Source organism: Sus scrofa, chromosome 17 (assembly GCF_054392235.1).
Source record: "Sus scrofa isolate SSC_HxYL_T2T_F1_AM1 chromosome 17, Sscrofa_HxYL_maternal_Yorkshire_Landrace_v2.0, whole genome shotgun sequence".
Taxonomy (NCBI): Eukaryota; Metazoa; Chordata; class Mammalia; order Artiodactyla; family Suidae; genus Sus; species Sus scrofa.
The window spans coordinates 47,517,385-47,545,207 of record NC_139399.1 but is presented as its reverse complement, the minus strand read 5'-3'; the positions used below and the strand labels follow the sequence as shown (position 1 = coordinate 47,545,207).

General features: G+C 47.8%; 1 protein-coding gene and 1 long non-coding RNA gene across 9 annotated transcripts; one reads left to right on the top strand and one right to left on the bottom strand.

Moving 5' to 3' along the window:
- Positions 1–27: 27 nt before the first annotated feature.
- Positions 28–21,040, top strand: LOC110257439 (uncharacterized). Its single transcript, XR_014832291.1, has 5 exons — positions 28–1,094; positions 2,127–2,217; positions 17,908–18,057; positions 18,382–18,538; positions 20,635–21,040. It is a non-coding gene; the product is annotated as an uncharacterized LOC110257439 (long non-coding RNA).
- On the bottom strand, positions 10,669–27,783 carry TGIF2 (TGFB induced factor homeobox 2). Of its 8 annotated transcripts, none has more exons than XM_085003857.1 (4): positions 27,635–27,783; positions 23,487–23,712; positions 13,368–13,467; positions 10,669–12,880 (listed from the first exon to the last, which is right to left on the bottom strand). In XM_085003857.1, exons 2-4 carry the CDS (start codon positions 23,676–23,678, stop codon positions 12,786–12,788), a joined length of 387 nt encoding a protein of 128 aa, XP_084859983.1. In that variant the 5' UTR covers positions 23,679–23,712; positions 27,635–27,783; the 3' UTR covers positions 10,669–12,785. The 8 variants fall into 8 exon arrangements, with proteins under 8 accessions (XP_084859983.1, XP_084859985.1, XP_084859986.1 ...); XM_085003859.1 differs by having other exon boundaries at positions 27,728–27,783; XM_085003860.1 differs by lacking the exon at positions 27,635–27,783 and adding an exon at positions 26,492–26,874.
- Between the last annotated feature and the right edge of the window lie 40 nt (positions 27,784–27,823).

The window sequence follows — 27,823 nt, the reverse complement described above, 5'->3', positions numbered from 1 at the left end:
CAATCCACGGCCGCGCAGCCGTAGAGCGAAAGAGGAGGGGCTATCGCTTCGGCGCAAGCGCCCTACGCGCGGCAGTCATGACAAATTTCCGCCAGCAGCGCGGTAGAGGGAGAAGGAAGGGACACTCTTGGTGGGGACGGCGACACGAGCGCAAGGAGGCGCTATGGAGACGGAGGAATGGCGTCTGAGGCGAAAGCGGAGATTGGACATGAGGCTCACCCAATCCACTTTAGCTTGACCCCAGGAGCAGCAGGACAGAACGCAGCCCTTCATTCCCCAAGGCGCTTTTTAGAGCCCAAACCTTACTTCCCTGGAGCCACAAATTGCTTTTCTGGATTTAAGCCCTTGCTTTTTTCCCCTCCTAACCGTGCAAGTCCTATAGGACTTTGTTCGGGAAGTTAACTCAGAAATTTTTCTGTAATAAGTTGGGGTCTCCTCATGCCAGCACCCTCTTTTGGACCGTCTTTTGGCAAATGTATGCCTTGAGATCCAAAGAGGGGAAGTGATTTTCTGAAACTGTGTATAGCATGTTGGAACCAGCTGCAGAGGAGCAAGTGGAAAGAGTATTTTATTAGGTATCAGCATATTTGAGTATTCATCTACTGTGTCCTCGCTATGGACTTGGTTAGATGTTCACAAAGTGTTTTTCTGGAGCAGCAGCAGCTGCATCGCCTGGGAACTTGATTAGAGATTCAAATTATCAGACCTCAGAGTTCCCGTCTTGGCTCAGCGGGTTAAGAACCCTACCAGTGCCTAGAAGGATGTGAGTTGGATTCTTGGCCTCGCTCTGTGGGTTGAAGGTCCGTCCTTGCTGCAAATTCAGGCATAGGTCACAGATGTGGCTCGGATTCAGTGTGACTGTGGCTGTGGCCGGCTTCTGCAGCTCTGATTCAACCCCTAACCCAGGAACTTCCATATGCTGTGGGTGCAGCCCAAAATGAAGGAAAACAAAATAAAGCAAAACATTCTCAGACTCCATCCCGGACCTACTAATTGGAAATTCTGGGGCAGAGCTCACAATCGGCATTTCAATAAGTCCACCAGGTGGTGCCATGCTTGCTGTGCTGTGTAACAAGGCACTTCATTCCAGTGAGGTGGGTATATAGAATCAAAGTAACTTGCTCAACTAATATCTGGGTCTGTCTGACTTCAAAATCTGCACATGTACCCTTTTTGTGGTTTTTTGTTTATTTCTTTTTAGGGCCAGACCCGCAGCATTTGGAAGTTTGAGGGCCAGGGATTGAAACTGAACTGCAGCTGCGACTTGAGCTTCAGCTGTGGCAAAGGACAGATCCTTTAACCCACTGTGCTGGACCAGGAATCAAACTTGAACCTCTGCAGCGACCCTAGCCACTGCAGTGGGATTCTTAACTCACTGCATCACAGCGGGAACTCTAAAATCTGCATTCTCAACCTTAGATTTTTTTTTTTTTTTTTTTCTTTTTAGGGCTGCACCCAAGGCATATGGAGGTTCCCAGGCTGGGGGTTGAGTAGGAGCTACGGCTGCCAGCCTATACCACAGCAACTTGGGATCTGAGCCTCATCTGCAACCTGCACCGTGCTGGATCCTTTACCCACTTAGCAAGGCCAGGGATGGAACCCGAAACCTCATGGTTTCCAGTCCAATTCGTTTCTGCTGCACCACAACGGGAACTCTTGTTCTGTTTTATTTTATTTTATTTTATTTTTAGGCTTTAAGTCTTAAAGAATATCACTAAGGTCAGGACATCCTTTGCATACCTGTCAACATTCACACGTAGTTCTCCACCTTGGGTAAACAACAGAATCTCCTAGGAAGCTTTTTCAGAATAAGCTGTTGTTTTCTACCACAATCCAATCCTAAGATCCTGTTTCAATAGAATGGAGCTGGATCCCAAAGATGATACACACTGCAACAGACACTACTCTGTCTGGACCTGGTAGGACAGCCATACACCTGACATGGGTACACAACTTTAGCCTAACTTTCACATGGATCTTGTTCTTATCAGCCCTCCACCTTCTGAACCAGTTTCCCTCATATGCAAAACTATAGTAAAGCCTAACCAGCTCACCCCAGTTTGGATGCGCACCATTGGTGTAAAACCTATTTTACAAAAAACAAAAGCCACGTACCTGTTTTACAGACTCCCTGCTGGCATGCAGTGTTGGAGACAGACTGATCATTCTATCATAGAATATTGGAAGAATACTTAGCCTGGGTCAAAGACAGAAAAGGTAAGTTTTTTAGTCTGCTAAAAACTCATACAAGTGAGATCCGGTGGTAAAAGTTTGTAACAGGGAATCTGATCTGGGGGAATAGGGAAGACTGAACTCTGAGGGGAAGAGTAGGAGTTAAGAAGAGGAAGGGATGGAGTTTGCGTCATAGCGCAGCAGAAATGAATCCAACTAGGAACCATGAGGTTGAGGGTTCGATTCCTGGCCTTGCTCCATGGGTTAAGGAACTGGTGTTGCTGTGAGCTGTGGTGTAGGTCGAAGATACGACTTGGATCCGGCATTGCTGTGCCTCTGACATAGGCTAGCAGCTACAGCTCCAATTCGACCCCTAGCCTGGGAACCTCCATATGCCAAGGGTGTGGCCCTAAAAAGACAAAAAGAAAAAAAAAAAGAAGAGAAAGGAAGTTCCCATTGTGGTTCAGCAATGATGAACCCAACTAGAATCCATGAGGATATAGGTTCGATCCCTGGCCTTGCTCCATGGGTTAAGGAACTGGCGTTGCTGTGGTATAGGTCACAGATGAGGCTTGGATCCCAAGTTGCTGTGGCTGTGGTGCAGGCTGGCTGCTGTAGCTCTGATTCAACCCCTAGCCTGGGAACTTCTGTATGCTGAGGACGCTCCCCTAAAAGGAAAAAAAAAAAAAAGAGGAAGAAGGAGGGGAAGGGAAGAGAGCATTAGAGGAGATGAAACCATATCAGTTAATGGTGAGGAATAAAGCCACAAGTTGGGGAAGGAGGGGGGAAATCATGTTGAATAATGTTTTTACAGTTTTGTTGAAAAATAATTGATGTACATCACTGTGTAAGTTTAAAGTCTACAGCAAGATGGTTTGATTTACATATATCATGCAATGATTACCCTAGTAGGATCAGCTAACATCCATCTTCTCAGGTAGAGACAGTAAAAATGAAAGAAGAATATTAAAAAGGAAAAAAATTCTCCTGTGATAAGAATGCTTAGATTTACTCTGTCCTAGGAGTTCCCGTCGTGCCGCAGTGGTTAACGAATCCAACTAGGAGCCGTGAGGTTGTGAATTTGGTCCCTGGCCTTGCTCAGTGGGTTAAGGATCCCACGTTGCCATGAGCTGTGGTGTAGTTTGCAGATGCGGCTCGAATCCTGCATTGCTGTGGCTCTGGCGTAGGCCGGCGTCTACAGCTCCAATTAGACCCCTAGCCTGGGAACCTCCATATGCGCGGGAGCGGCCCTAGAAAAGGCAAAAAGACCAAAAAAAAAAAAGATTTACTCTGTCCCAAATATTGTATGGCAGTATTATATAATTATCGTGTTATATGTTACATACCTAGTACTTACTTATTTTATGATGGAAGTTTGTATCTTTTGACCACCTTTCTCCATCTCCCTCTTCCTCTCCCCTCTGCCTCTACAAGTCTGATCTGTTTTTCTATGAGTTCCAAAGAAAGAGTCTACATACAAGTGAGATCATACAGTATTTGTTTTTGTCTGATTTATTTCACTTAGCATAATGCCTTCAGGGTCCATCTATACTGTTGAAAATGGTAGGGTGTTCTCTTTTTTATGGCTGAATGATATTCATGTGTGCGTGTGTTTGTGTATATGTATCTCACAACTTCTTTAACCATTCATCCATTGATGGACGCTTGGGTTGTTTACATGTCTTGGCTATTGTGCATAATGCTGCTATGAACATGGGGGTCAGATATCTTTTTTTTTTCTTTTTCTTTTCAAGTTAGTATTTTCATTTCCTTTGGGTATATTCTCAGAAGTGGAATTGTTGGATCATATGGTAGTTCTATTTTTTAGTTTTTTCAGAATCCTCTATACTGTTTCCATAGTGACTGTACAATCCCAACAGAGCACAAGGATTCCCTTTGCTCCACATCCACACCAGTATTTTATTATTCCATGTCTTCTTTGATATGGTCATGGAGAATTTGTTTTTATCTCAAGGATACAGGAAGCCCCAGAAAGGATTTGAGCAGGGAACACTTCATGTTTCAGGTTTGCATCTTGGCAAGATCACTGTGCTGACTGCTATTTGGAGGACTAGATCAGAATGGGAGACTAATTTAAAGGCTGTTAAAATTATCCAGGTGAGGAGTTCCCATTGTGGCTCAGCAGCTTAAGAACACGACTAGTATCCATGAGGATATGGGTTCGATCCCTGGCCTCACTCAGTGGGTTAAGGATCCAGTGTTGCCATGAGCTATGATCTAGGTCAAAGATATGGCTCAAATCTGGCATTGCTGTTGCTGTGGTGGTAGGTTGGCAGCTGAAACTCCCCTTTGACCCCTAGCCTGGAAACTTCCATATGCCACATGTAGGTGCAGCCCTGAAAAGAAAAAAAAGGTTATCCAGATGAAATTTGATGGGGGCACTAAAGATGGAGAAAAGAGGAATAAAACTGAGTTAATTCTTTTTTAAAACTTAAAAAAGTAATTTTAATTGCTATAAAATATACAAACAAAATTAACTCTTTTAAGTGTATAGTTCTGTGAAACAGTGAAGTACATTTACTTTGGCCATCACTGCTATCCGTTTTCAGAAGCCTTTCATCTTACAAAGCTGAAACTTGGTACCCATCAAACTATTAACTCCCCATTCTGCTCTACCCTTAGCACCTGGAAATCACCATTTTACTTTCTGTCTCTGAATTTGACTAAGTACCTCATAAGAGTGTAATCACAGTGTCTTTTTCTAATTGGTTTATTTCACTTAGCATACCATCTTCAAGGTTCATCTGTCATAGCATGTCAGAATTTCCTTCCTTTTTAAGGCTGAATAATAACTTTGTTAAATGCCACAGTATATATATTTTATTTACCCATTCATCTGTTAAGGGACACTTGGGCTGCTTCTACCTTTTTACTATTGTAAATAATGCTACAGTGAACATGGGTGTACAGATATCTGTTCATGACCGTGCTTTCAATTCTTTTGGGTATATACCAAAAGTAGATAGAGTAGAATTGCTGGATTGTATGATAATACTTTTTTTAATCTTTTGAGGATCAGCCATACTGTTTTCCATAGTGGCTGCACCATTTTTACATTTCCACCAACAGTTCCACAGGCATTCCAATTTCACCACATCCTCATCAACACTTGTTTTCTGTCTTGCGGTGCTTTTTGTTGTTGTTCCCAGGCCAGGGATCAAACCCTTGCCACAGCAGTGACCCTAGTTGCAGCAGTGACAACATTGGATTCTTAACCCCCTGAGCCACTAGGGAAGTCATTTTTTTTTTTTAATTTTGTTTTTTAAACAGCCAGCCTAATAGGTGTGAAGTGGTAGCTTATTGAGGTTTTGATTTGCATTTCCCTAATGATTAGTGATGTTGAGCATCTTTTCATATGCTTGTTTACCACTTGCATTTATCTCCTTTGGAAAAATGTCTATTCTAGACCTTTGCCCATTTTTGAGTCTAGGGTTTTGGGGTTTTTGGTTGTTGAATTTTAGGAGTTGTGTATATATTCTAGATACCAATCCCTTAACATGTTTGTAATTTGCAAGTATCTTCTTCCATTCTGTGGTTGCCGTTTTGTTGACAGTGTCCTTTGATACACACAAGTTTTAAATTTTAATGAAGTGCAATTCGTATCATTTTTTGTTGTTTCCTGTGCCTTTGGTGTCACATTCAAGTCATTCCCTAGTCCAGTGTCATCAAGTTTTTCTATGTTTTAAGTGTTTTATATTGTTAACTCTTATGTTTAGGTCTTTGAGTGTTGCCATGAGCTGTGGCGTAGGTTGCAGACCTGGCTCGGAATTTTATTCTTTTTGATGCTATCGTAAGAGGAATTGTTTTCTTTTTTTCTTTTTTTGGCCATGCCCATGCCATATGGAAGTTCCCAGGCCAGGATCAAACCCATGCCACAGCAGTGATCCAAGCTGCTGCAGTGACAATGATAGATCCTTAACCCTCAGTGCCACAAGAGAACTCCTAGAATGTTTTCTTAATTTCTTTTTCGGACAGTTCACTGTAGAAACAGAGTTGAGTTTTGTATCCTGCAACTTTGCTCAATCCACTTATTCAGCTGTCTTTTTTTTGTAGAACCTTAAGCACTTCCTATATATCCAATCATACTATCTGCATATAGATAACTTTATTTCTTACCCCCCAAAGAGTTCTCTATATGTCATGTTATATTTTGAAGCTCTGACCTTAACTTTGAGATTCATTAAGTTTGTGTTTACAAGGAAGGAGAGGGGGTTGTCACAGAAAGTTCTATTTGGAAGGGTGCTTAGAGGGTGCAGTTCAGCCCAAGGTCACACAGCGAAGTTGGGAGATTGAACAGGCATCTGAAACCTCATCTGCATTCCTCCTTCTAGCTTTCTAGGAGCAGACAAAGCCAAGCTGGCAGCGTGGAAAGCCCTTGCCTGGAAGGTTTCATGGGACTGAGACTTGTTCCTTTTCTGCTTTCACCCAAAGCTTCCCTTAAACCTTAGGAAGTGGTGAATCTGGCTGAAACCCAGTGCATCCATATGGTTAAAATAAACGTCCTGGGTGGCCTACAATGGAAAAGAATTGATGAAGAGTCAGATTTGGAAGTGGGAGAGATAGATTTGGAAGTTGGAGTAGTTTTGCCTTTGTGATGTTGGGGCTTTTTAGCACCAGGTACACACATGGTCTCAGTCTTCGGGCTGAGGGGGTCCTCCCGGTTGAACACCTCTATACCTCTGCCAGCTGCTTGGAAAGGTGTCTGGAGGAAGGTGCGCTCTGAGGGGTAAGATTATGGCCCCAGACAGATAATAGGTGGAATCACAGAAGACCGGAGCCCGAGGGTGGGGTGAAGAAACCAGGAGCTGTGTTAAGAGCCCAGGTTGTGAAGTAGAGGTTTGAGTTTATATCCTGGTCCTCTTTTCCTTTTGCCTACAAGAAATAGTTTACTAGTGCTTACCGAGCAAGCCCTCACCAGGTGCCAGCTTTGCTAAATGATTTACATACATTTGTTTTTCTCCAAAAGTAGAGAAAACTTCTTTCCCTTTACAGTAGTCCCTCCCTATTTACAGGGTATATGTTACAAGAGTCCCAGTGGAGGCCTGAATCCAGGGATAATAGCGAACCCTATGTATACCATGCTTTTTCTATGTGTACACATCTATGATTACAAATTAGGCACGGTCAGAGAATATCTGAATTGCCAGCATCACTATGCTTGCACTTTGGGGCTGTTAATAAGTAAGAGAGTTACTTGAACACAAGCACTGAAGTACAGTGACAGTTGATCTGAAAATAGATCAACTCCTGAGTGACTAGCAGGCAGGGCTGAAGCATATACAGTACAGATAAATTGAAAAAAAGGGATGACTTACATCCCTGGCCTGGAGGGTGGGAGATTTCATTATGCTTCTTAGCACAGCATGCAATTTAAAATTTATGACTTGTCGGAGTTCCTGTCATGGCACAGCGGAAATGAATCCAACTAGGAACCATGAGGTTGCGGGTTCAATCCCTGGCTTCACTCAGTGGGTTAAGGATCCGGCATTACCGTGAGCTGTGGTGTAGGTCGCAGACCCGGCTCGGATCTGGCGTTGCTGTGGCTGTGGTGTAGGCTGGCAGCTGCAGCTCCGATGAGACCCCTAGCCTGGGAACCTCCATATGCCATGGGTACAGCCCTCAAAAGACAAAAGAGAAAGAAATAAAGCTAAAAATAAATAAAATTTATGAACTGTTTATTTCTGGAATTTTACAGTTAATATTTTTGGACTGAGGTTGATAGTGAGTAACTGAAACTGAAAATTGAAACCATGGTGGGGTGGAGCAAGGGGATTCCTGTATACTTTTATTTAAAAATTTTCCACAGTGAATGTGTTCTACTTCTGTAATTAAAATGACAGTCTCAGAAAGGCTACACCTCACCTTCAGGCCACTAGTCTCTTAGGGGCCAAAGGAAGTCAGATGGTTTGAGGGCACTACTTGGTGGTACCCTTCTTCTTCTCATCTTGTAACCTTGAAAGATAAGAAGCTGTCTTCCCAACCCAGCAGTTTTTTGGGGATAAGTCAGTGTCCTGATTATAAACAATCAGGACCCTGGAGCAATAGCAGGAGTATCTTTTATGGCATCAGTAAAACGTGCAAATTCCTGGACTCCCTGGGGGTAAGGTCTGATGCTTGAGAACTACTTCTCTGGGTAGCCAGTCCCAGTTCTGCTGCTTGAAAGCTGTGTGGTATTGGCAAGTTATTTTGACAGTTCTGTTTTATTCTCAACACTATGCTGAGGCCAGATAGGAACAGTAACATATGGATTATCCTATTTTCATCCTCCTCTAAGAGGTGAATATTACTATTCCCATTTTATTGATGAGGAAACTTGAGTTTCCAGTGGTAAACTGACTTACCCATGGGCACAACAGCTAATAGTAAGTGACAGAGCCAGAATTTGTAGCCAGGCTTGGATCTGGTGCTTTGGAAACAAACTAGTAATGTTGAGAGCAGTGATGAGATTATTATTTACACATCTCTCCTCAGTTCCAGACCTTATTTTCTAGGTCCAATGGCTAACATCATGAGGTTAGAGCCTCACGGTGGTATACTTGGCCCCTTCCCTCTGAAAGCTTGCACATTTGCAGCTTCTAAACTCAAGTGTACTTTTAAAATTCCAGCGTCCTGCAGTAGGGCAGTGGGTTAAGGATCCAGTGTTGTCTCTGTGGTGGCTTGGCTTGGGTCACTGCTGACACGTGGGTTCCATCCCAGGCCTGGCACAGTGGGTTAAAAGGATCTGGTGTTGCCACAGCTACAGCTCAGATTTGATCTCTGGCCCAGGAATTTCCATATGCTGCAGGTATGGGGCAAAAAAAAAAAAAAAAAAAAAAAAAAAAAGAAAGAAAAAAAGAAATCCAAAAGCCTGAATCCTACCCTAGAGATTCTTATTCATGAGGCTAAGTTGGGGAAGTTTCCCAGTGGGTCTGTGAGGCCGGGATCTGTGGAGAAATGACCACTTTCAAAAACAGTGGAAAGGAAGAGGCCTTCCTTGAGCATCAGTCTAAAGGCAGTATCCCCCTACCCCCCATCACTGCCACTTTTACTTTTTTTCCTTTACTGTTGGACACAGGGTCTAGGTTTACACTGATATCCAAGGACTTGAAGCATCATCACAGCCCCCTTGTGAAGAACAGGAGCACAGAGTCAGGTGATACAGTCAACTCAACAGCAGATATTCAAGATGAGGGAGCACAAATGCCTTTAAAAGCTCTTTCCTAAATCAGAGTGTTAGAAGCAAGGTAGATGTCCTTATATAATGTTCTTAGGCTTCAGAGGAGGGGCCCTAGCTACATTTTCCGTTAGCTTTCATTATCTAGAGTGCTTGCTCACTCCACAGCTCATCAGTCTGAAGCCTAATACAGAAGACACTTTTACTTTCAGTTCCTTGAAAAGCATCTGTAAGAAGCCATCTCTCCTGAGGCAGCTGAACCATCCAAATTACTTCCCCCTTTAGGAACATTTAGGGAAATATTAATATTCATTTTCCAGATGTAAAATGAGTATTAAACTTATTCTGAAGAGCCCTTCCAGCATGTTCATATTCTGCCAAGCCCCAGTGTCCAGCTTGACACTGACAGAGGGAAATGGGAAAACCAGGACCTTGGATGAATGGCTAAGGAAGTTGGGGCACTTTAATCTGGGGAACTTAAGCAGGGAGGCTCCATCTCCAAATTCCAAAAGGATGAGTGACCTGTGGGAAAATCAATATCCTCTATCTGGGTGTTCTGGGGAGAAATCAGGAAGAAACCTGATTTGGTTCAGTGGAAGAAACTCCTAGTACTCAGCCCAAACCATGTTAGAGAGCTGGATGCCAGTAGGTCGTGAACTGCCCATCACTAGTTTGTGTGAGAGGGACAGACCTCAGGGTGACCGTAAAGCGAGACAGACTTGAATTAATATCGCACTTAGTCCTGGCTGTGTAGGTTCAGGCAAGTAACTTAAAATTCTGTTTCTTTACCTATGAGAAGGGCACCTCATTTCTTTCATGAATGTATACAAAAATTAAAAGATGTTTGGGTTGCAGTGACAATGTTTAGTCATTTCATTATGACAGAAATGCAACCCACAGCTAGCTTAAGCAAAAGGGAATTTACTAGCTTACATAACAGGGAAGTCCAGAGATGGCACTGGTTTCAGACATGACCAGGGTATCCACGCAGCACCTCTGCTTCCTTCTGTGCTGGCTTCATATTGTGGTCATGCTCTTGCCTCGCTGGGAGAGGGGGAGGACGAAGCTGCCAGCTCAAGTTCCCTCACCACTGAGCAACCCCAAAGCTTGACCTCTGACCCCAGGGAAGACTGGTCCAGCTTGGGATACATATGACCCCTGCACACTGTGATGAGGATGACATGGGATGGGTTGAGACCAAGGAAACGGGGAGTACACGACACTTCTAAGCAGCTACTAGAGGGAGGGTGAAAGGTAAGGTAGGGTAAGAACTCAACAGTTATCCTGTCTCCAGGCTGGGCCCAGGTCACAGTGCATCAGTCTTTCTGCTTTGAAAAACAAAAACAAAAAAACAACTTTATTTGACAAAAGACAAGAACAAAAGTTATTTACAGTAGTTCTTTGCTCAAATAATTCAACGGGTAACTGTGCTTCTCCTCCAGGTTTATCTCACAACCAAACAGAGCAGAGGCTGGCCCACTGCCAGCCTCCCCATCTCGTACAAGGGGGGAATGCCAACCAGAATTCAGCAGCATGGCTCCCTCACCCCTTACCACCTCCACTGCTCAGTGCACTGTGGGAAGGGAAGATCCCACCCCAGCCCAATACACTTCCAGGGTCCCCCTGCTTCAAGTAGGGGACTTGTAGCAGTCACACCAGACCTGGGCTCACAGACACGGGTGGGGTGGAAGAGGCTGGGCAAGCAGTAGCTTCAACTGATTTTGAAGCTGCCATGTTGATTCTTCCCCGGCTGGGCCTCAGGAGGGTGAGGATCCCTGATCCTCCCGGGGCATGCAAGGAGAGGGCACAGGGAGGGCATGGGAGCAAAGGAGAGAGCCCGGAGAACTTGCCCACTAATAGAGAGCAACACTCCCTGTCTTAACCACCCAATCCCCATTCCCACAGCAATGAACGGGCCAAGCTACTCAGGAGTTGGGGAGCCCCCTTGAAGCCTTCAGGGGTCATCCCAGAAAGGACAGAACTCACACTGCTGCCCTTCTCCCAGCCAGGCTCAGCCAACACCCACGAACTCTCCCCGTGCCTAACCTGGCAACTTTAGGAAACTACAGGCTAGGGTTCCTGACCTGTCTTTTGACCCAGTAACAATGTTACTCAGAACAAAAATTTTTCAGCTAATAACCTAGGATTAGTGTTTCTTAGGATATACTAAAGATGGGGTGTACTGCTGTTGAATGCTGTCAGCAATGAAACAGCAAAGTAAAAACTGGGGAGGAGGGAGGAGAGTAAGACTAAGTGTGATCTGTTTCACTGTGAAGTACAGGGCAGGGGCTTCTGCCACTCGACTTTAAAGAAACGTGCAACACAAAGACACAGCGAACAAGCTTCAGAACCGATTTCCAGCCTCAGGGCAGTTCCCCAGGCAGCTGGGGTACTATTCCATGCTTCCTCCAGGAATAGTTTCCTCCCACCATCGTGGGGAACGCTGCCTGTGTGAGTCCGCTAAAAGGGCTTCCTGACCAGTAGATGGCTCACTTCTCTCCAAGTAGGAGCTATAGGGAGCTTTAAACATTCTTGCCCCAGTAATCCAAGTTCCTAGAAGGAATTAAAAACTCAGGCTGGGGGGTGAAGCTCTGAAGGATAAAGAAGGGGAAAACAATTAAAGAGAAAGAAAAAACCACCCCACTGCCGCAATCTAGCTTACCTCCCTACCCCTACCCCCACTACAGTAAAAACAAACCAAAAAAACCCCCCAAAAAACAAAAACAAAAACAAAAACAAAAAAAAACAACCCCCCCCCCAAAACCACTTCTCTGTTTTTAACATCCTTCTCTGCTCTGCACTTAGAAGGTTTGGTCAGATTCTTTGTTGGACCCTCTCACTGGCTGTGGCTTTATCCCCTTTTCTGCATGACAGAGATAAGCCAAAGCCCATACAGTATTTTTTGGTAAACCAAACCAACAATAAAACAACCATGGAATTTTGCAGAGATATGGCTGGTCCCCCAAATGAAAATACTTTCTTGTAAGACAATCACCAATTGCAGTGTTGGATTATTCCCAGTTCATCAGACTCCATCACACAACGTACTCTCACTCCCCACACCTGGGCTAACTACTCCCGTTAATGCAAACCACAGCAAAGGGGAAAAATAAACACAAAGTTTAGCGAAAACCTAAACATTCAACTGGAGTCAGTTCTGTTACATCTGCTGGGTTCCTTTTTTCTTTCGTTCACACTTACGAACTTGGAATGTCCACACCTGGCTTAACAAAGAGGCCTTGTCAGAGGCAACTTGGACCCAGCGTAGGTCTGAACGTGGTAGGTTCCCTGTGCCCAGCCCAGGAAAGCAGGCTGGAACAAAGATGTCCCAGGGGGGTTCTCTGAAGAAACAGCAGCAGCACCATGCCTGTCTCCAATCTCTTGGGCTCATCACTGAGGAGGCTGGAGAAACAGCGGAGTCAGCAGAGGAGAGGTCCCATCACAGTGCAGTGACACCAGCTGGCGTCTTCCTGCCGAAGACCTCTGGACAGAGGAGATGATCCCGACATTTGGCAGTGATCCAAAGGAAACCCTCTGTAGGAAATGGAACCAAAACGGAAGCCTAGGACAGCTGGCTCAAGCACCCCTGTGGCAGATGCCTACTTGGGGTTTTCAGAGACTAAGGACATGGGAGTGCGTAGTAATGGGGGCGGCGGGTCCTGCTGCTTCTGGAGCTCCATCTCAGCAGCCCTCTGTAGTGCCACCTCCACCAGCAGCTGGAAGCTGCTGAAGTCCTCCTTGTCCTGCTCTGGGGGTGTGGGTGGTGGTGTGTTGAAAAGTCCACCCGTGGGGCTTCCAGCTTCGGCCCTGGTCAGCAGAGTGAGTGTGCTACCAGGGGTCACGAGGGACTTGGGGGGCTCTGGCTCCCCTTGTGGAAACGTGGCTGCTGGCTTTTCTCCCTGCCCCGAGTGGAGTGGCACGGAGCACACAGACAAGGAGAGCACATTGGTGGGGGCCGGTACAGACACAGCCAGCACTGAGGGGCTGCCGCCCCGGGGGAGGGCCACATCTGAGGCCTTACCCCCACGGCGGGAGATGGTGTACTGGTTGGGGTCTTTGCCGTCCTTCCGGAGCATGTCTGGGAGAAGCCGCCGCCGGGCATTGATGAACCAGTTACATATCTGGAATGAGTGTAAGAGACTGTGATCAATTTACTTGATCAAAACCAGCCACAAAGCACCTAGGTTCCAGCCCTAGGAACACAACAGTAAACACTTCAGGCATGATCCCAGACCTCAGATTTATTCTGAGAAGAGAGAAGTTAACGAATAAATCATATAGATGAAAATAAAATTGCAACTATCACCCAGCCAATGAGGAAAAGATGTATGTTGGTGCTGAGACAGTGATGGGAAGAGCCAATCTAGTCTTTCAGGACTCAGGATAGTATTCTCTGAGGAAATGGCTTGCAAGTTGAGATCTAAAGGCTGAGAATGAGGTTACAGTGGGAGGTTAGGAGGGAGAAGAACATTCGACTTAGAGGGAGCAACCTCTGAAAAGACCCAGGGGCAGGTGGCAGCAAAGTGCCTATGAGGAGCTCAGAGAAGGCAGGCCTGTCTGGATGGAACTCACCGGGAACTAGAGGTTACTGCTGATGGTGGGGACCTGGTTCTTTATTCTAAGGGTGATGATGGGGAGCCATAGGAGGATTTTAAGCAAAGAAGTGACTTGCTATGTGAGGAACAGAGCGGAAGCAGAGCAAAAGGTTAGTAATTCAAGTTAAGGGAGATAATGAGAAGATGACAAGAGTTTGATCTGTTTGGGAAACTGGAAATAGTGGGACCTGTTACCCACCAAATATGGGTATGTGAGAAGAGAGGGGATGGTGCCAAGGGTGAATCACTCCTAAGTTCCTAGAGTCAAGTCTTCCCAGAGAAAGAGCCACCAGGACACCAAAGGACTCTCAGGCACAAGAAAAGTTACTGTTTCCAAGCAAAACCAGGATCATGGTTCCAGCTGAATGTATATTCAACCAACATCCTTAAGTATTTTTTTCCTAATACTGCTGAGAAAGCTACCATTAACCTTGACCCCATTCCTGTCTGGCTGATTGATTTGAACAGTCGTTTTGGACCTACACATGAGGCATGACATTTCTTCCTGTTAAAGCCAAGACATATCTAGCACCCTGTCCCATATCTGTCTGGGCCCTGTCTTATTTTACTTTATTTTTTTTCTTCCTTTTTTGGCTGCCCATGGCATATGGAATTCCTGGAATCAGACCCAAGCTGCAGTTGCTACCTATACTGCAGCTGAGGCAATGCTAAATTCTTAACCCATTGTGCCAGCTGGAGATAGAATGTGCATTCTAGTGCTCCACAGACACCGCCAATTCCGTTGTGCCACAGTAGGAATGCTTTGTTTTTTATTATTTTGTAAGTTTTTTTTGGTCTTTTCTAGGACCGCACTAGTGGCATACGGAGGTTCCAGGCTAGGGATCTAATTGGAGCTGTAGCCACCAGCCTACGCTAGAGCCACACCAACACGGGATCCGAGCCATGTCTGCAACCTACACGACAGCTCATGGCAACACTGGATCCTTAACCCACAGAGCAAGGCCATGGATTGAATCCGCAACCTCAAGGTTCCTAGTTAGATTCATTAACCACTGAGCCACGACAGGAACTCCTATTTTATAGGTTTTTATTTTGATGATTTGTAGGCGATGATCATGACCTTTTTTTTTTCCTTTTTATGGCCAAACCTGCAGCATGTGGAAATTCCCAGGCTAGAGGGTGAATGGGAGCTGCAGCTAAGGCCTATACCAAAGAAATGCTAGATCTGAGCCCCATCTGCAACCTATGTTGCACTTGTTGCAATGCTGCATCTTCAACCAATGAGTGAGGCCAGGGATCAAACCTGCATCCCCAGACACTTAACCTGCTGAGCCACAATGGGAACTCCCATTATTATTTTTTGGGTCACGCCCATGGCATACAGAAATTCCTGGGCCAGGGATAGAACCTGTACCACACCACTGACCTGAGCCACAGCAGTAATAACGCCGGGTCCTTAACCACCAGGGAACTCCTCTGGACTTGTTTTAATAGCCCCCAGCTTTACAGCTTGCCAGTCCAGCCTGGTCACTGGTTGTCACTCACTCTTTCTTTTTTTTTTCTTTCCTCACTTCTCTTTCTAAGCATGCAACGACTATTACTCCTATTTTAGAAAATTGCCATTTGTCTCCTACTGCCTATAGGATCAGGTCCAGACTCCTGGGCCTGGGTGTTAAAACCCTCCCCTGTTATGGCCTGTCTTTCCAGCCCTTGTGAAACTGCTCATCAGAAGGAAAAAAAAAGGGGGGCTCCATGCGTTTTGCACATCACCTAGAGAATGCCTACTTTCAGTCTTGGCTGATTTAAGACATTAGAGATAGGGCCAGAGTAGAGGAAATGACTTCAAAACACATCTCTTCACCTATAGCTGCTCTTATGGCCTGGCAGTTTCTCTTAATACTTGAATGAATGATACCATGAGGGTAGCTAATTGTTCAGGAAGAGTGTGAAGAGTTTCTGCACACTCGAGAGAAGGGACTTAATGGCACCATTGCTGATCATCTAAAGATCAGCCGCTCACACCCTTCCCTCTCATTTACTCTGAACAGCCTGGAGATGCGACAAGACCAATCCTATAATAGCTCACCTGGGTATTATTTAAAAACAATTATGGGTTAGACTAGAAAACAGTCTCTTGGCTACATGGCTGGCATAAGCTCTCAAATACAAAACCTGTTTTTCCTTAAATAGACAAATACAACCCCTTACCATTTTTTCCAAGTCTTTCTCTCTCTTGCCCTCCACTGGAGGAGCTGCCACAGGGGGAAAGCTGCCTAATGATTTTCTTGCTAACACTGGAGCTGGAAAGAAAACATTAGAGACTGTGGGAGTGCACTGGGAATTAGGCATGGGTGCGGCATGATAGATATCCGCATACTTAGGCATCTTTCTGGGAGCCTTTGCTGAGAACGGTTTACCAATAGCTGCCATTTACTGAGGACCGCATCTACGCAACTTTCTTCTAATAGTTTTATCCACTCTCTAAGTTTGGACAACTCCCATTTTACTGAAGGACACAGATAAAGCTCAGCCTGGAGAAGTCAGGCAGGATTCCACCTCCAGCCAAGGATCCCCAAGCCTGGACCTTTGGATGTGGAAGAAGAAGAACCCCTACTCTTTTTTTTTTTTTTTTTTTGGTCTTTTTAGGACCGCATCTGTGGCATATAGAAGTCCCCAGGCTAGGAGTCCAATTGGAGCTGTAGCCACCGGCCTATACCACAGCCACAGCAAACCAGATCTGAGCCGTGTCTGCGACCTATACCACAGCTCATGGCAATGCTGGATCCTTAACCCGATGAGTGAAGCCAGAGATCAAACCTGCATCCTCATGGATACTAGTTGGATTCGTTTCCACTGAGCCACGACGGGAACTCCAAGAGAACCCCTACTCTTTCCCTCAGGCTATCACAGGACCCCGGAACCCAGCTCTTATTCACTAGAATGGTCAAGTTAGAACTTCACGCTTTCTTGTTGCTCTCCCTTTCAAGGCTTTGTGCTCACTCAATATTTAGTGAGTGCTTACTGTGTGCCAGGCCCAGTTCTCTGTGCTGGGGATGTCTCTGTGAATTAAACAGATGTGCATTCTGCCCTGTGGAGTATACAGTCCACCCAGTTGTGGAGACTGGCAATGAATGAACACAGTGAATAACCGCTAACAAGTACCAGGAAGAAAACAGACAGGAATAAAAGGGTATTATATAAAGATAAGAGAGACTTCCGTAGATAAGGGGTCTGGGAAGGCTGAGACCTAACCAGTATGAAAGAGCCACCACCCACACAGAAAGCTGAAGGTAGAATGTTCTAGATAGAGGGAACAGCAAATGCCAAGGTCCTGAAGCAGGGAAAGGGTTTGGTTTGAGGGACAGAAGCAGGCAAGGCTGTTCCCTCAAGGCGAGAGGACAACAGCAAACTATCAAAAGGGCCTAAACAGTAGCTTGATCTAGTTTTCACACCGTTAAGTCCTTCTCCTGGTTCTTTTTTCTCCTCTTCGTTTGTCAACAGATACAGAGCATGAAGCAGCTGCTGTAGAGGGAATAAAAGGCTGGAGCCCCCTCCCCCTGCCCTCCCCTGTGCTGAGATGTTGGGAACTGTGTGGGCTGCAGCAATGCCTAACATTCCTCTAATGTTTGCTGAATGGATCAAAGGCCCAGCTCTCCTCTGGCTCCTGTTTGTTTCTACCCCGTCACCTTTCTTGGCTCATACCTGGGCAAGCCCTTGGGTACCATCTTCCCACAGATTCTACGTCTCTACCTAGCCAAAGGGACAGCCACCTATAACAAGAGCTGGTGCCTAGAGGTGGCATGGCTCCTTGCCCAGCAGCCTGCAGCTGTACCTATTATTCCACAGGTGACCCAAGGACAACACTAGGCTCTAGGTCCTGTCAGGCTGGGAGAGCTCCTGGGCAGGGCAGAGCCAGAGCCTTCCTGTGGCTTCTTTTGCCCTCCATTCCATCCCTGGAAGGACTCTGCCTATGAGGTTCTCATTTACCCCTCTTTATGTCCACAGGCCTCTCAGTACAGCCGTGTACGCAAAGGCAGCAGCAGACACTAGTTGAGCTGCTCACTTCAATCCTGGCTAGATGTGCAGGGGAGCCCCAAAGGAAAAATAAGACCAAACAGCTGGGTGGATGAAGGAACCAAAGACCTTTGATACCAGGTATCATGCCAGCTATCTCACTTGCATTATTTTTAATCTGCACACAAGCCTGGAAGGTAGTAAGCAGTGTCCCCAATGTACTACAGAGGGACCTGGAACCCAAGAGATGAAAGAACTTTCCCCAAGTCACACAGACTCTGAGTGCAGAGCTGGGATACAAACCCAGGTCTTCTGGCTTCAGGGGCCCCACTACGGTTCTCGTTCTGGTTTGCCATGGACAGCTAAAGTCATCATCATAGTCCTAAAAGCAAACACTTGTCCAACACAAAATACACCAGGTGCTCTTCTGAACACTTCCCATCTAACTACTCTTTTCATCTTCAGCAGCCTATGAGACAGGTTCTGTGATGATCTCCGTTTTATCTGAACTGTTGAAGAAACAGAGGCCCTGATCAGAGGTTCAGTGACTTGCTCAAGGTCACAAGTGCAAAGGTTGGGATGTGATCCAGACAGCCTGGTTCCAGGCAACTACCACTGTCAGGTAAAGATAAAAGACTGAAGAGAGTCAGCCGTCAGCTGGAGGCCTTTTCCTCTGGCTCAGATGCTTCCCCTCTCCACCCTGCAGCTGCCTCCTCAGCTACCTGTGCTGCAGGAGCGCAGGGCACCTCTCCCCCCAACCCCAGGATGCAAAGGGAAATGTGACCTGGGGCAAGTGGGGTAGGGACCCGTGTTTCTGTTAGAAGAGCAGTTTTGGGGAGGGGGGCCTGGCATTTACTATCAGATGTGTGGGCACCCAGCCTCCAGCTGCACCTCCCATTTTGGCTTATAATTCCGAGAACAGCAGAAAAACACTCCGCCCCCAACACAGACTCTCCCACATGCTCACCCTGGTCTGCAGAAAACTTGGCAGCCTACTTACTGTCTGTTTTGTCTTCTTGTCGATAGAAACGCACGGCTGAGGGGAGCTGGGCAAGGGCCCTCAAGGCCTGAGTGCACCCCCAGCGCCAGCTGTGATAAGGGGCCGTGCAGATTTTCTGCAGCCTCTTCCAGCTGCCTGACCCATGCCTAAGTCAGGGAAAAAGCTTGTGACTTGCCCCAACTCAAGGTCCTTGGGGAGGTGGCAGGAGAATGCCAAGGTGAATTCTTTATTGATATGGCAAAACACAGGCTGGGTCCCTGAAGCCTGTCTCTACCATGACACAGGGCCCTCTCTCAAAGACTGCCCTGTTAGTACTTTTTTTTTTTTTTTTACATCAGTGGCTGAGATAAAGGACATGGGAGGAATCACCATGGCAAATCAGAGTGGGAGGGCACTAGGGAGCTGATGAAGGCCACGAGGACTGGAGCTTTCATTTTATTGTCTTTTCAACTGTGAAAGACAGAAGCAAAAGAGGGGAGGGGGGACAGGGAGAGACCTTCCCCAAACATCACAGCCCCTCCATTTGTGTTGTGACCACCCTACCCAGGTGTTCCTCAAGGCAGCTGGCTGTACTAGAATCACCTTGAGGGTGATTTTAGAAAAAATCCATTATTTCTCATCTGCTTCCTAGGTGGTGGGGTCAGGACTGTGTGTTTTTAAACAAGCTCCCCGGAGTTGTGCCTCCGAAGTTTAGGAACAAATGGTTTAACCCGTTGGTTTAACTTGTGCTTGTGGGACAAGCCCTTTATTTAAGCAAAAAAGCTTACACAGAAGCTCAAAAAATATGCACAGCTGAAGGGGGGGGGGGCAGAGGTTGCCAGCGGGAAGAATCAGGAGGCAGCCAGCTTTGGAGCCAGAGCAAGGAGAGCAGCTGCGAATGATAAAGGTTCAGTGAGGGCAGGGCCGAGCAGGCCACCTCAGCTTCTGCATCAGGCTCCTTTCCTGACCCTCGCAAGTCCCAGAGGGACTTCGGCCCTTCACCGCCCCATGGCTTCAAACCTGTCAGGATTCCATTCACAGGCAACCTACCAGAGCACCCCAGCTGACACCACATCAGTAATAATTACCGAATTCTTCATCCTTTAAATAGTCTTCCCTTCCCCAGACGGGATAGTGCCCGTTCTGTTGTGTTTCCAGCACACAGCACTGGGTCTGGACAGAGCACACCCCCAATCAAGACTACACAGTGAAGAAATGGGCAGGAACCCTCCCTGCCCCTCCAGCTTCCCCCCCCAACAGGCAGCCCCTAAGAACGCTTAGAAACCACAGCAACCAAGTCACGGGGACCTGTGAAAATCCTTCACAAATGACTTTTTTTGTTTTACTCTCCCAACTGCCTAGCCCCAGGCAAGTACCAGCAAACCAGTTAGTTAAATGACTCATTGACTTGCTAATGAGATCGCTCCTGGGCCTGTTAAAGGAGACAATCAAAAGGGACGTCCCCGGGAGAGAGAAAACAAGCTTGGCAAAAGGTTGACGCTCGTCGGAGCCAGGTGATTGGTGCTAGGGGTGCATTATAATATTCTCTTATTTTTGCAGGTATTTGCAAACGTTCTTAATAAGCAATGGAAATTTAAAAAATTAAATACCGGAAAAAGAGATACCTCCAGGGATTTAAACCAAACTTTCCTGACTGAGGAGCCACTGCATTTCCTCACTTCAGAGGTCCTGCCAACTGACATTTCTAACACCTTTTTCCTCATTTTCTTTCACTTCAGCATTTACCAAGCACCTATCAGATACCTGACACTGAGCAGACACTTAGGATAAGGTGAAAAATAAGACTAGGCCTCTGGAGTTAAGTGTGATCTGAAGAGCAATCAGGTAAGTACAAATGCAATCAGGTAAGTACAAATGCAATCCAGGTGCTGTGGGAGCGCACAGCTCCTCTAGAGGTCAGGGGTGGGAGCAAAGTGGTCTCGGGTATCCATGGGTGTGGCAGGAGTATGGGGGGGTGAGAGGTGGTGTGGTAGGAATATGGGGGGGGGGCGAGGGATGAAGCCAGATATGCCGACAGGGACAGATAATGTCAACAGGTTGGCAGAAGCCACTGTTTTAAGTAGGGAAGTGCCAGATGATGACAGGTTGGACCATGTAAGAAAGAATCCACATCCCAGAAATAAATTAAGAGGTAAATGTATATAGGAAACTATGAGAGCTGAGAAAGGGCTGTCAGGGAACCCCTCAGAAACGGAAGGACCCAGTTTGGAGAAATTACCCATGAAACCTTCAAGCAGAGATGTACGGCTGGCCATGCTTAGGATTCATGGTAGTTTCCGTCGAGGAGTGCCAGATGGTCCCCACGGCTCTGTAACTCAGCACAGCTCTAGAGCAGCGCGGCCACCACTGGAACCCCTCCCACCAGGGGAAGCCAGGATCCCACCACCCTTCCTATCTCTAGCAGCTAATCATTGCCCCAGACCTACATTTCTGTACGTGGGATCTGGGGATATACTGTCCTAGGGGCCCCCTGGTTCCCCACAAGAATGTTTTGGTTTTGTGTTTCCATTTCGGTCCCAAGCAGGAGGGCCATGGCCTCAGGCAACCAGACTTGCTCAACTCCAGGGCCAGTGCCTCTGTCTTACTACACACCACAGTGCAGTCAACAAAACACCATCCACCATTTGACATAATGCAGTTAGATGGAATCTCACTGGTTTTACATTTATTTACCTTGGAAAACTTTAGTTATTTTATAGTTGTGTATAAGAGCAAAAGAAAAGATTTTTTTTTGACCCAGTTTTATGTCTGTACATGCTTAAGTCATGTGATAAAAATTATTTAAGTCAACATGTTGAGGGAGGCAGATCCATGAAAAATATTTTCTTTAAAAAGAGGCAGTATACTACTCAGTCTTGAGAAACAGTGTCCCTGACAAAAAGTAATTTCATTATGTTGTGACAAGTGGCTTGACAGCACACACAGGAATACACAGTAGTGGCCTCAACTCTGGGCAGTCAGAGAATGCTTTCATGAGAAAATGCTTAAAAGAATAAGCCAGGCTCAGAAAGGTCAAGGAAGCAAAGGAGAAGGCCCAGAGGCCTAGGGATTTCAAGGGCCTCAGAGACAGGAAAAACTAGGCTGGAGTCAGGCAGACTAGCAAAAAGGCCGCCCCTCGAGGTAATCCTGGCTCTGAGGCACCAGTCTTGGGCCTGTGCTGTTCCAGATCCTTTGGTTCAAGCCCACCTTTTCTGGGAGGCCTTTTGAAGCTCCAGGCCTGCTCAGAAGCCCTGCCCTGGGTCTCTGCTGCCATCTGTCCCAGCAGTGGTCACTTTTTGCCAACATTGGTAGACAGGTCTTCCCCCCCTTTCCTATCCTAGACTAGATGCTCCCTGAGATTAGGAATGTGTCTGGATCCTCTCTGGGATCCCAACTCTGCCCAGCATGGAGCTGGGCGCTTGGCTGTGAGGTGTTAGGAACTGCTAGGCAAGACCTTGGATCTAGCAGAGATGTGGGTGATAGGAGAACAGAAGTGCCTACTCTGTGACAAACACCTCCCAGTGAGCCTTGCATCCTTTTCAGTACCTACCCCCCACCCATACCAGCTATGGAAGTGCTAAAATTATCTCCCTTTTTCAGATGAGGAAACATGAAGCTCAAGAAAGGAGGCAATGACTTGGCCAAGGTCCAGACTTCCTGTTGGGGAGAAGATGGGATCTAAGTCAGGGTAACTCTAGAACCTTTCTCACAGACAGACTCCGATTAACCACTGTCCAGTGAGTATAAAGGTGCTGGGAGTTCTGAGGGCTGAGTACTCACTGTGAGGCTTCATGGAAGAGGGATACCAGCTGGGAGACGTGGGAGGTTTAGAGCAGGGTAAGGGAAAGAGGGAGGGACGCCATGGACTGGAGCAACCGGCCAGGGAAGAAGAGGTGAAAAGGGAGGCAGCAAGGGTGGGGAGTGGGCCTCTGCTAGACTGAGGTCCAAGCTAGAGCTGGTAGTCCTGGGGGTCTTACCTCAGCACCATGAAAACACAGAACACCTGTAGGTCAGCAATTGGGGCAATTCAAAGGAGCTAACACCTCGGACTCTGACAAAAAGTGGATAACATGGTCTTTTGTACATGTTCACGTCTGTGATTTATAGAGCACTTTCACATCCAGTTCTGAGTCTATTCCTCACCAAAGTTCAGTCAGGCAGTCTAGCCCCACTTTACAGATGGGAAATCAAGATGCGGTTCACAAGTCCTGTGTGGCAGAAGGGGGTTTTGAACGCAGAGGTGCTGACTTCTGCCCTTAATTGTGATTCCAACTCATTTGGGGCTGAAAGCCAAATCCAAGACACTCAATGCCTTCTCACCCTCTCACAACCTCCAGTGTTAATGATGACACCTAGATGTTAATAACAATTCCTTGCCTCTTCAGAACTCTCCAAAACCTGAAATCCAGTGGCAATGACTTCATGCACCTGTTTTCCCTTGAAATAGAGAAGATGGGTATTCTCCTCTGGCCCAAGAAGACACTGAGGGCAGGAGAGGGGAGGTGACTGGCCCAAGACCACACAGCTGAGTCAGTGGCAGGGCTGTGGAAGGACTAGAACTCAGGTAGGTCTCCTGCTACCTCCTCCTTACCTGCAGCACTGACAGGTTGGTCTGTCCAGAAAGGCTCAGCTTCTCCTGCTCTGAGGGATACGCGTTATAGCGGTGCAAGTACAGCCAGTCCCGGAGGATCTTCACTGACTCCTTCGGTAGGTTCCCTCTGCGCTTCCTCTTGCCTGCCAGGGAGAGGAGGCCTTCATCCTCACCCAAATCACTGTCTGACATGATGTCTAGGGGCTAGGCTGGACCTCGGGCAAGCCTGAAACAGGTGACAAAGGGCATGGGGACATTATTACCATGTGTTGCCTGTAACCCTTTTCCTAGTCTCGTACATCACTATCAGAGCCTGGAACACCAGAAACAGGGTAATGGCAATTCAAAGTCTCAGGCCATACCAAAGCCTGGGCAAGGGAGAAGGATGAGTCCAAAAGGCCTCTTTCATAGGGCTGATAGATAACTACTGAAATAAGTGGCAGATCATGAATAAGCAGTACCAGACTAGAAATAATTATAGCTACCACTGAGGCCTGTTTTCCATGCTCTGTACTGAGCACTTCACATTTATTATCTCACTCGGGCCTCACAGTGCCCTTGTAAGGGAGACACTGCTGTCATTATCATTTTATAGATGAGAAAAACCAAGGGCCAGCAAGATTAAGAAAGTCACCCAAGATACTACTGCTATTAAACTGAGTTACCAGGTGACCAAGTAATTTCATTCCTAAGGTAGCTAGCTATCCAAGAGAAATAAAAACCCAGGTCCACACAAAACCTTGTGCAAAAATGTTTAGGAGTTCTTGTCGAGGCCCAGTGGAAACGAATTCGACTAGGAACTTTGACGTTGTGGGTTTGATTCCTGGCCTCACTCAGTGAATCAAGGATCCGGCACTGCCATGAGCTGTGGTGTAGGTCGCAGACGCGGCTTGGATGTGGCATTGCTGTGGCTGTGGCGTAGGCCAGCGGCTACAGCTCTGATTAGACCCCTAGCCTGGGAACCTCCATATGTTGCAGGCGTGGCCCTTAAAAAAAAAAAGTTTATAGTAACATTATTTATAACGGTCAAAAGGTGGAGACAACCCAAGTGTCCTCCAACGGATGAAGAGATAAACAAAATATGGTTTATTCATAATAGAGTGGAATATTATTCAGCCATAAAAATGCTACAGTACCAATGAACCTTGCAAATATTATGCTAAGTGAAAGAAGCAAGTCACAAAAACAAATATGATTCCATTTTTATGAAATGTCCAGAATGGGCTGGAGGGAGCTAGAAGAGTGACAGCTAATGGGGTATACAGTTTCTTTTCCAGGTGATAAAAAATGTTCTAAAATTGACTGGTGATGGTTGCATAGTTGTGAATATACTAAGAACCATTGATTTGTCTGCTTTACATGGGTAAGTTGTATAGTATGCGAATTATAAGGCTGTTATGGGGGGGAAAAGAAATCACCTCTAGGATATGGTATGGAAGTAGGGTTTGACCAAGATAGCTCCCCCCACCCACCCATACCATCTTGTTTCCCAGGATCCAGTGAGGAGTCTAGAGACACTATTAATCTCCACAGTCCTACAGCAGTCCATGTAACATTTACTGTGTACCTACTGTGTACCCTGCAGAGATGTTAAGTCATCCCACTGGATGTGTCTGAGACATTCTCCTTTGTCATGTAGCCCCTGGCCTGATCCTAGGACTCAGTTCCTCAAAAAAAATGCAGATAGGTGTTCCCCTCGTGGCTCAGCGAAAATGAATCCAACTAGTATCCATGAGGACAAAGGTTCGATCCCTGGCCTCGCTCAGTGGGTTAAGGATCCAGTATTGCCGTGAGCTGTGGTGTAGGTTGAAGACACAGCTCAGGTCCCAAGTTGCTGTGGCTGTGGTGTAGGCCAGTGGCTGCAGTTCCGATTGGACCCCTAGCCTGGGAACCTCCATATGCCTCAGGTGCAGCCCTAAAAAGACCAAAAAAAAAAAGAGAAAAATCCAGATAAAGGAGTCAGGCTGGGCTCTGGTTCCGCCAACTTGGCTGTGTGACCTTGGGCAAGCATCCTTCCCTTTCTGGGTTTGAGCCTCTTCTTCATCTGTCAACTGAAGGAAAGGTGTTTCCCTAGACACAACTCATCCCCCCTACAAACTTCTTGTTCACACACGCCAAAGAGATTTACATTTTAAAACCAAAAGTTCCAGGATAAGCTGATGCCAGAATCTCAAGGCTCCTCCCTCCTTGGCCTTTTAACAGCACCCTAGCAGGCTGGGCCAACAGACTCTGGCATCTCCCAGGTTTTGTTTCCTCCACTTGGGCCTGAGCCCAGATATCTGGGCTGGCCTGGCCAGGCTTTCTAGGGAAGGGTCTACCCTCCCAGCCAGGCCACCTAGAGGTGAGACAGGCATTGGTTAGAGGTGCCACTCCTCAGAGTGCACCAACAGCTGGCTGCTTTCTGAGATTAGGTTTCCGAGGTTTAGCTGTCCAGGGTAGTTGGGATCTGGGCTCAGGCAGGATGCAGCCCTGGCAGGCTGTGAGAAGTTTACTCAAGGTTATCTGTGCAAATTCCACCCTGGCTGCCAGTCAAGTCCCAGTCTGCAGGGTTCCAGTGGATGGCCCCTGGAGATGACCCCTCAGTCTACACAGACCTCTCCACCAGTGTCCTGCACCCCAGCCATGATATTCACCGACAAATACAGCCGAAAGTTTACAAATCCCAATTCAGGAGGCTCCCCACATACACACCCCACACTCACATCCAGCCTCACACTTAAAGCAGACAACTCTCTAACAGCACTCAGATAACTGGTACCAACCCCTCGCTTGGCCTCTGGAACCCCCAGGACTTTCACCAATAGATGCACCAGATACAGTTTACAAGTCCCACATCTAAAAGGAACAACTTTTCCTTTGTGGAATTGGTACCATACAACCAATTCCTGGATATCCGTCCACCCAATAACTCCAACCCACCCACAATCTCTCAGACTGACAAAACTCCAGACGACATCACACCAGTGATCAGTTTTTAACCCTAACTGGCCAGCCACAGCACCGACCTGCAGCCACTCCGGCACGAACTTTCTGACAACTCCCCCAGCTCCGTCGACACTCCCCCGGGCCAAGCACTCACGCTGCATTCCCAGCAGTTCACACAAAGCGCGCAGCCTCCCCCGCGGCCCAGACCCGACCTGGAGCACATGGCTCCCTGGGCGGCCGAGAATCGGCCTGCGCTCGGGGCGCCAGCACACCTCAGTCCCCCACCCCGCATCCGTCTCGGAGCTTCAGTTGCCCCGCGGGCCAGAAATCCCTCTGGGGCGGGGGCTCTGGAAGAAAGAAAACTCACGTGTCTGTCCCGGGGCAGGAAAAAGTTTGGTTCCCACCCCCTTCCCCCGCCACACGGCGCTGGCTGACTCTTCGGGGCGCGGGGCCGGCCGAGCCTGCGCGCTCGGCTTTGTGCTCCGAACTCGGCCCGGAGGGGGAGGGGAGGGGGCTGGGCTCCCACCTCCGCACCGCCCCCCCCAACCCTGCGCCCAGACTCCATGTTGGCCGCCCCCTGCCCCGGAGACTGCGCGTTTCCCCCGCGGGAGGCTCGGCACACGCTTCGCCTGTCCGAGGGTCCCGGCACGCATAAACTTTCTTCGGGTAGCCGGCCCCACGCGCCCCGTTTCCTTGGCCCGCCTGGGAGTGACAGATGCCTCAGAAACAGACTTTCCTTTGTTCCAAAGGAAAGGGGAACTCGAGCGGGCTCCCGCCCCCCCCACCAGCTCCGGGACCTTCCCGCTGCCCCCACCCGCAGCTGTCACTCTCGGGGGGCCCCTCCCCGGCTCAGCCGCGGCGGGGGGTTGGGGGGGACTGCCGGCGGTTAGCAACGTGCACTTTTGAAACCAAACAAACCCGCCCCCCCCGTGCGTTCACCCCGGCCCGGGGCCGGGGCGGCCCTCTCCCCGGGTAGGATCCTAGGGAGCTGGGTCCCCCAAAAGGGCCCCGAGCCAACTTCCTCCAGGGGGGTGGGACAACCCCTCAACGGGCCCCGCCAACACACCGCAGTCGGGACTCACAAACACACCAGAGCTCACACACCCACAACCGCACGCGCTAGGACGACGCCCCCTCCCCCGCTCGGCCGAGAAAAAAAACTTTCCAAGTTGACCGCGCGCCCCCCGCCCCCATCTGCCCCCGCTCCTGCGCCCCGCACTGACTTTTCCCAGCGGCTTTTCCGTCCACGCGGCCTGGGGCTGGGTCCCGGGCGTCCCGGCAGAGGGCGGGGGGCGCCGGGGGAGCGCGCCGCGTACCTGCCGGGCCTGACACTCGGCCTGACAGCTCGCGGCTGGAAAGCACCTCGCGCCCTGACGTCAGATCCCCTCTCCTCCCCTCCGCGCTCTCCTCGC

Bases quoted from the DNA above. Each gene is read 5' to 3' on its own strand.
- TGIF2 (XM_021077897.2), bottom strand. From the start codon at position 23,678: ATGTCAGACAGTGATTTGGGTGAGGATGAAGGCCTCCTCTCCCTGGCA. The intron at 13,468-23,486 runs GTAAGGAGGAGG...CACTCATTCCAG, and splicing joins CCAACCTGTCAGTGCTGCAG to ATATGTAACTGGTTCATCAA.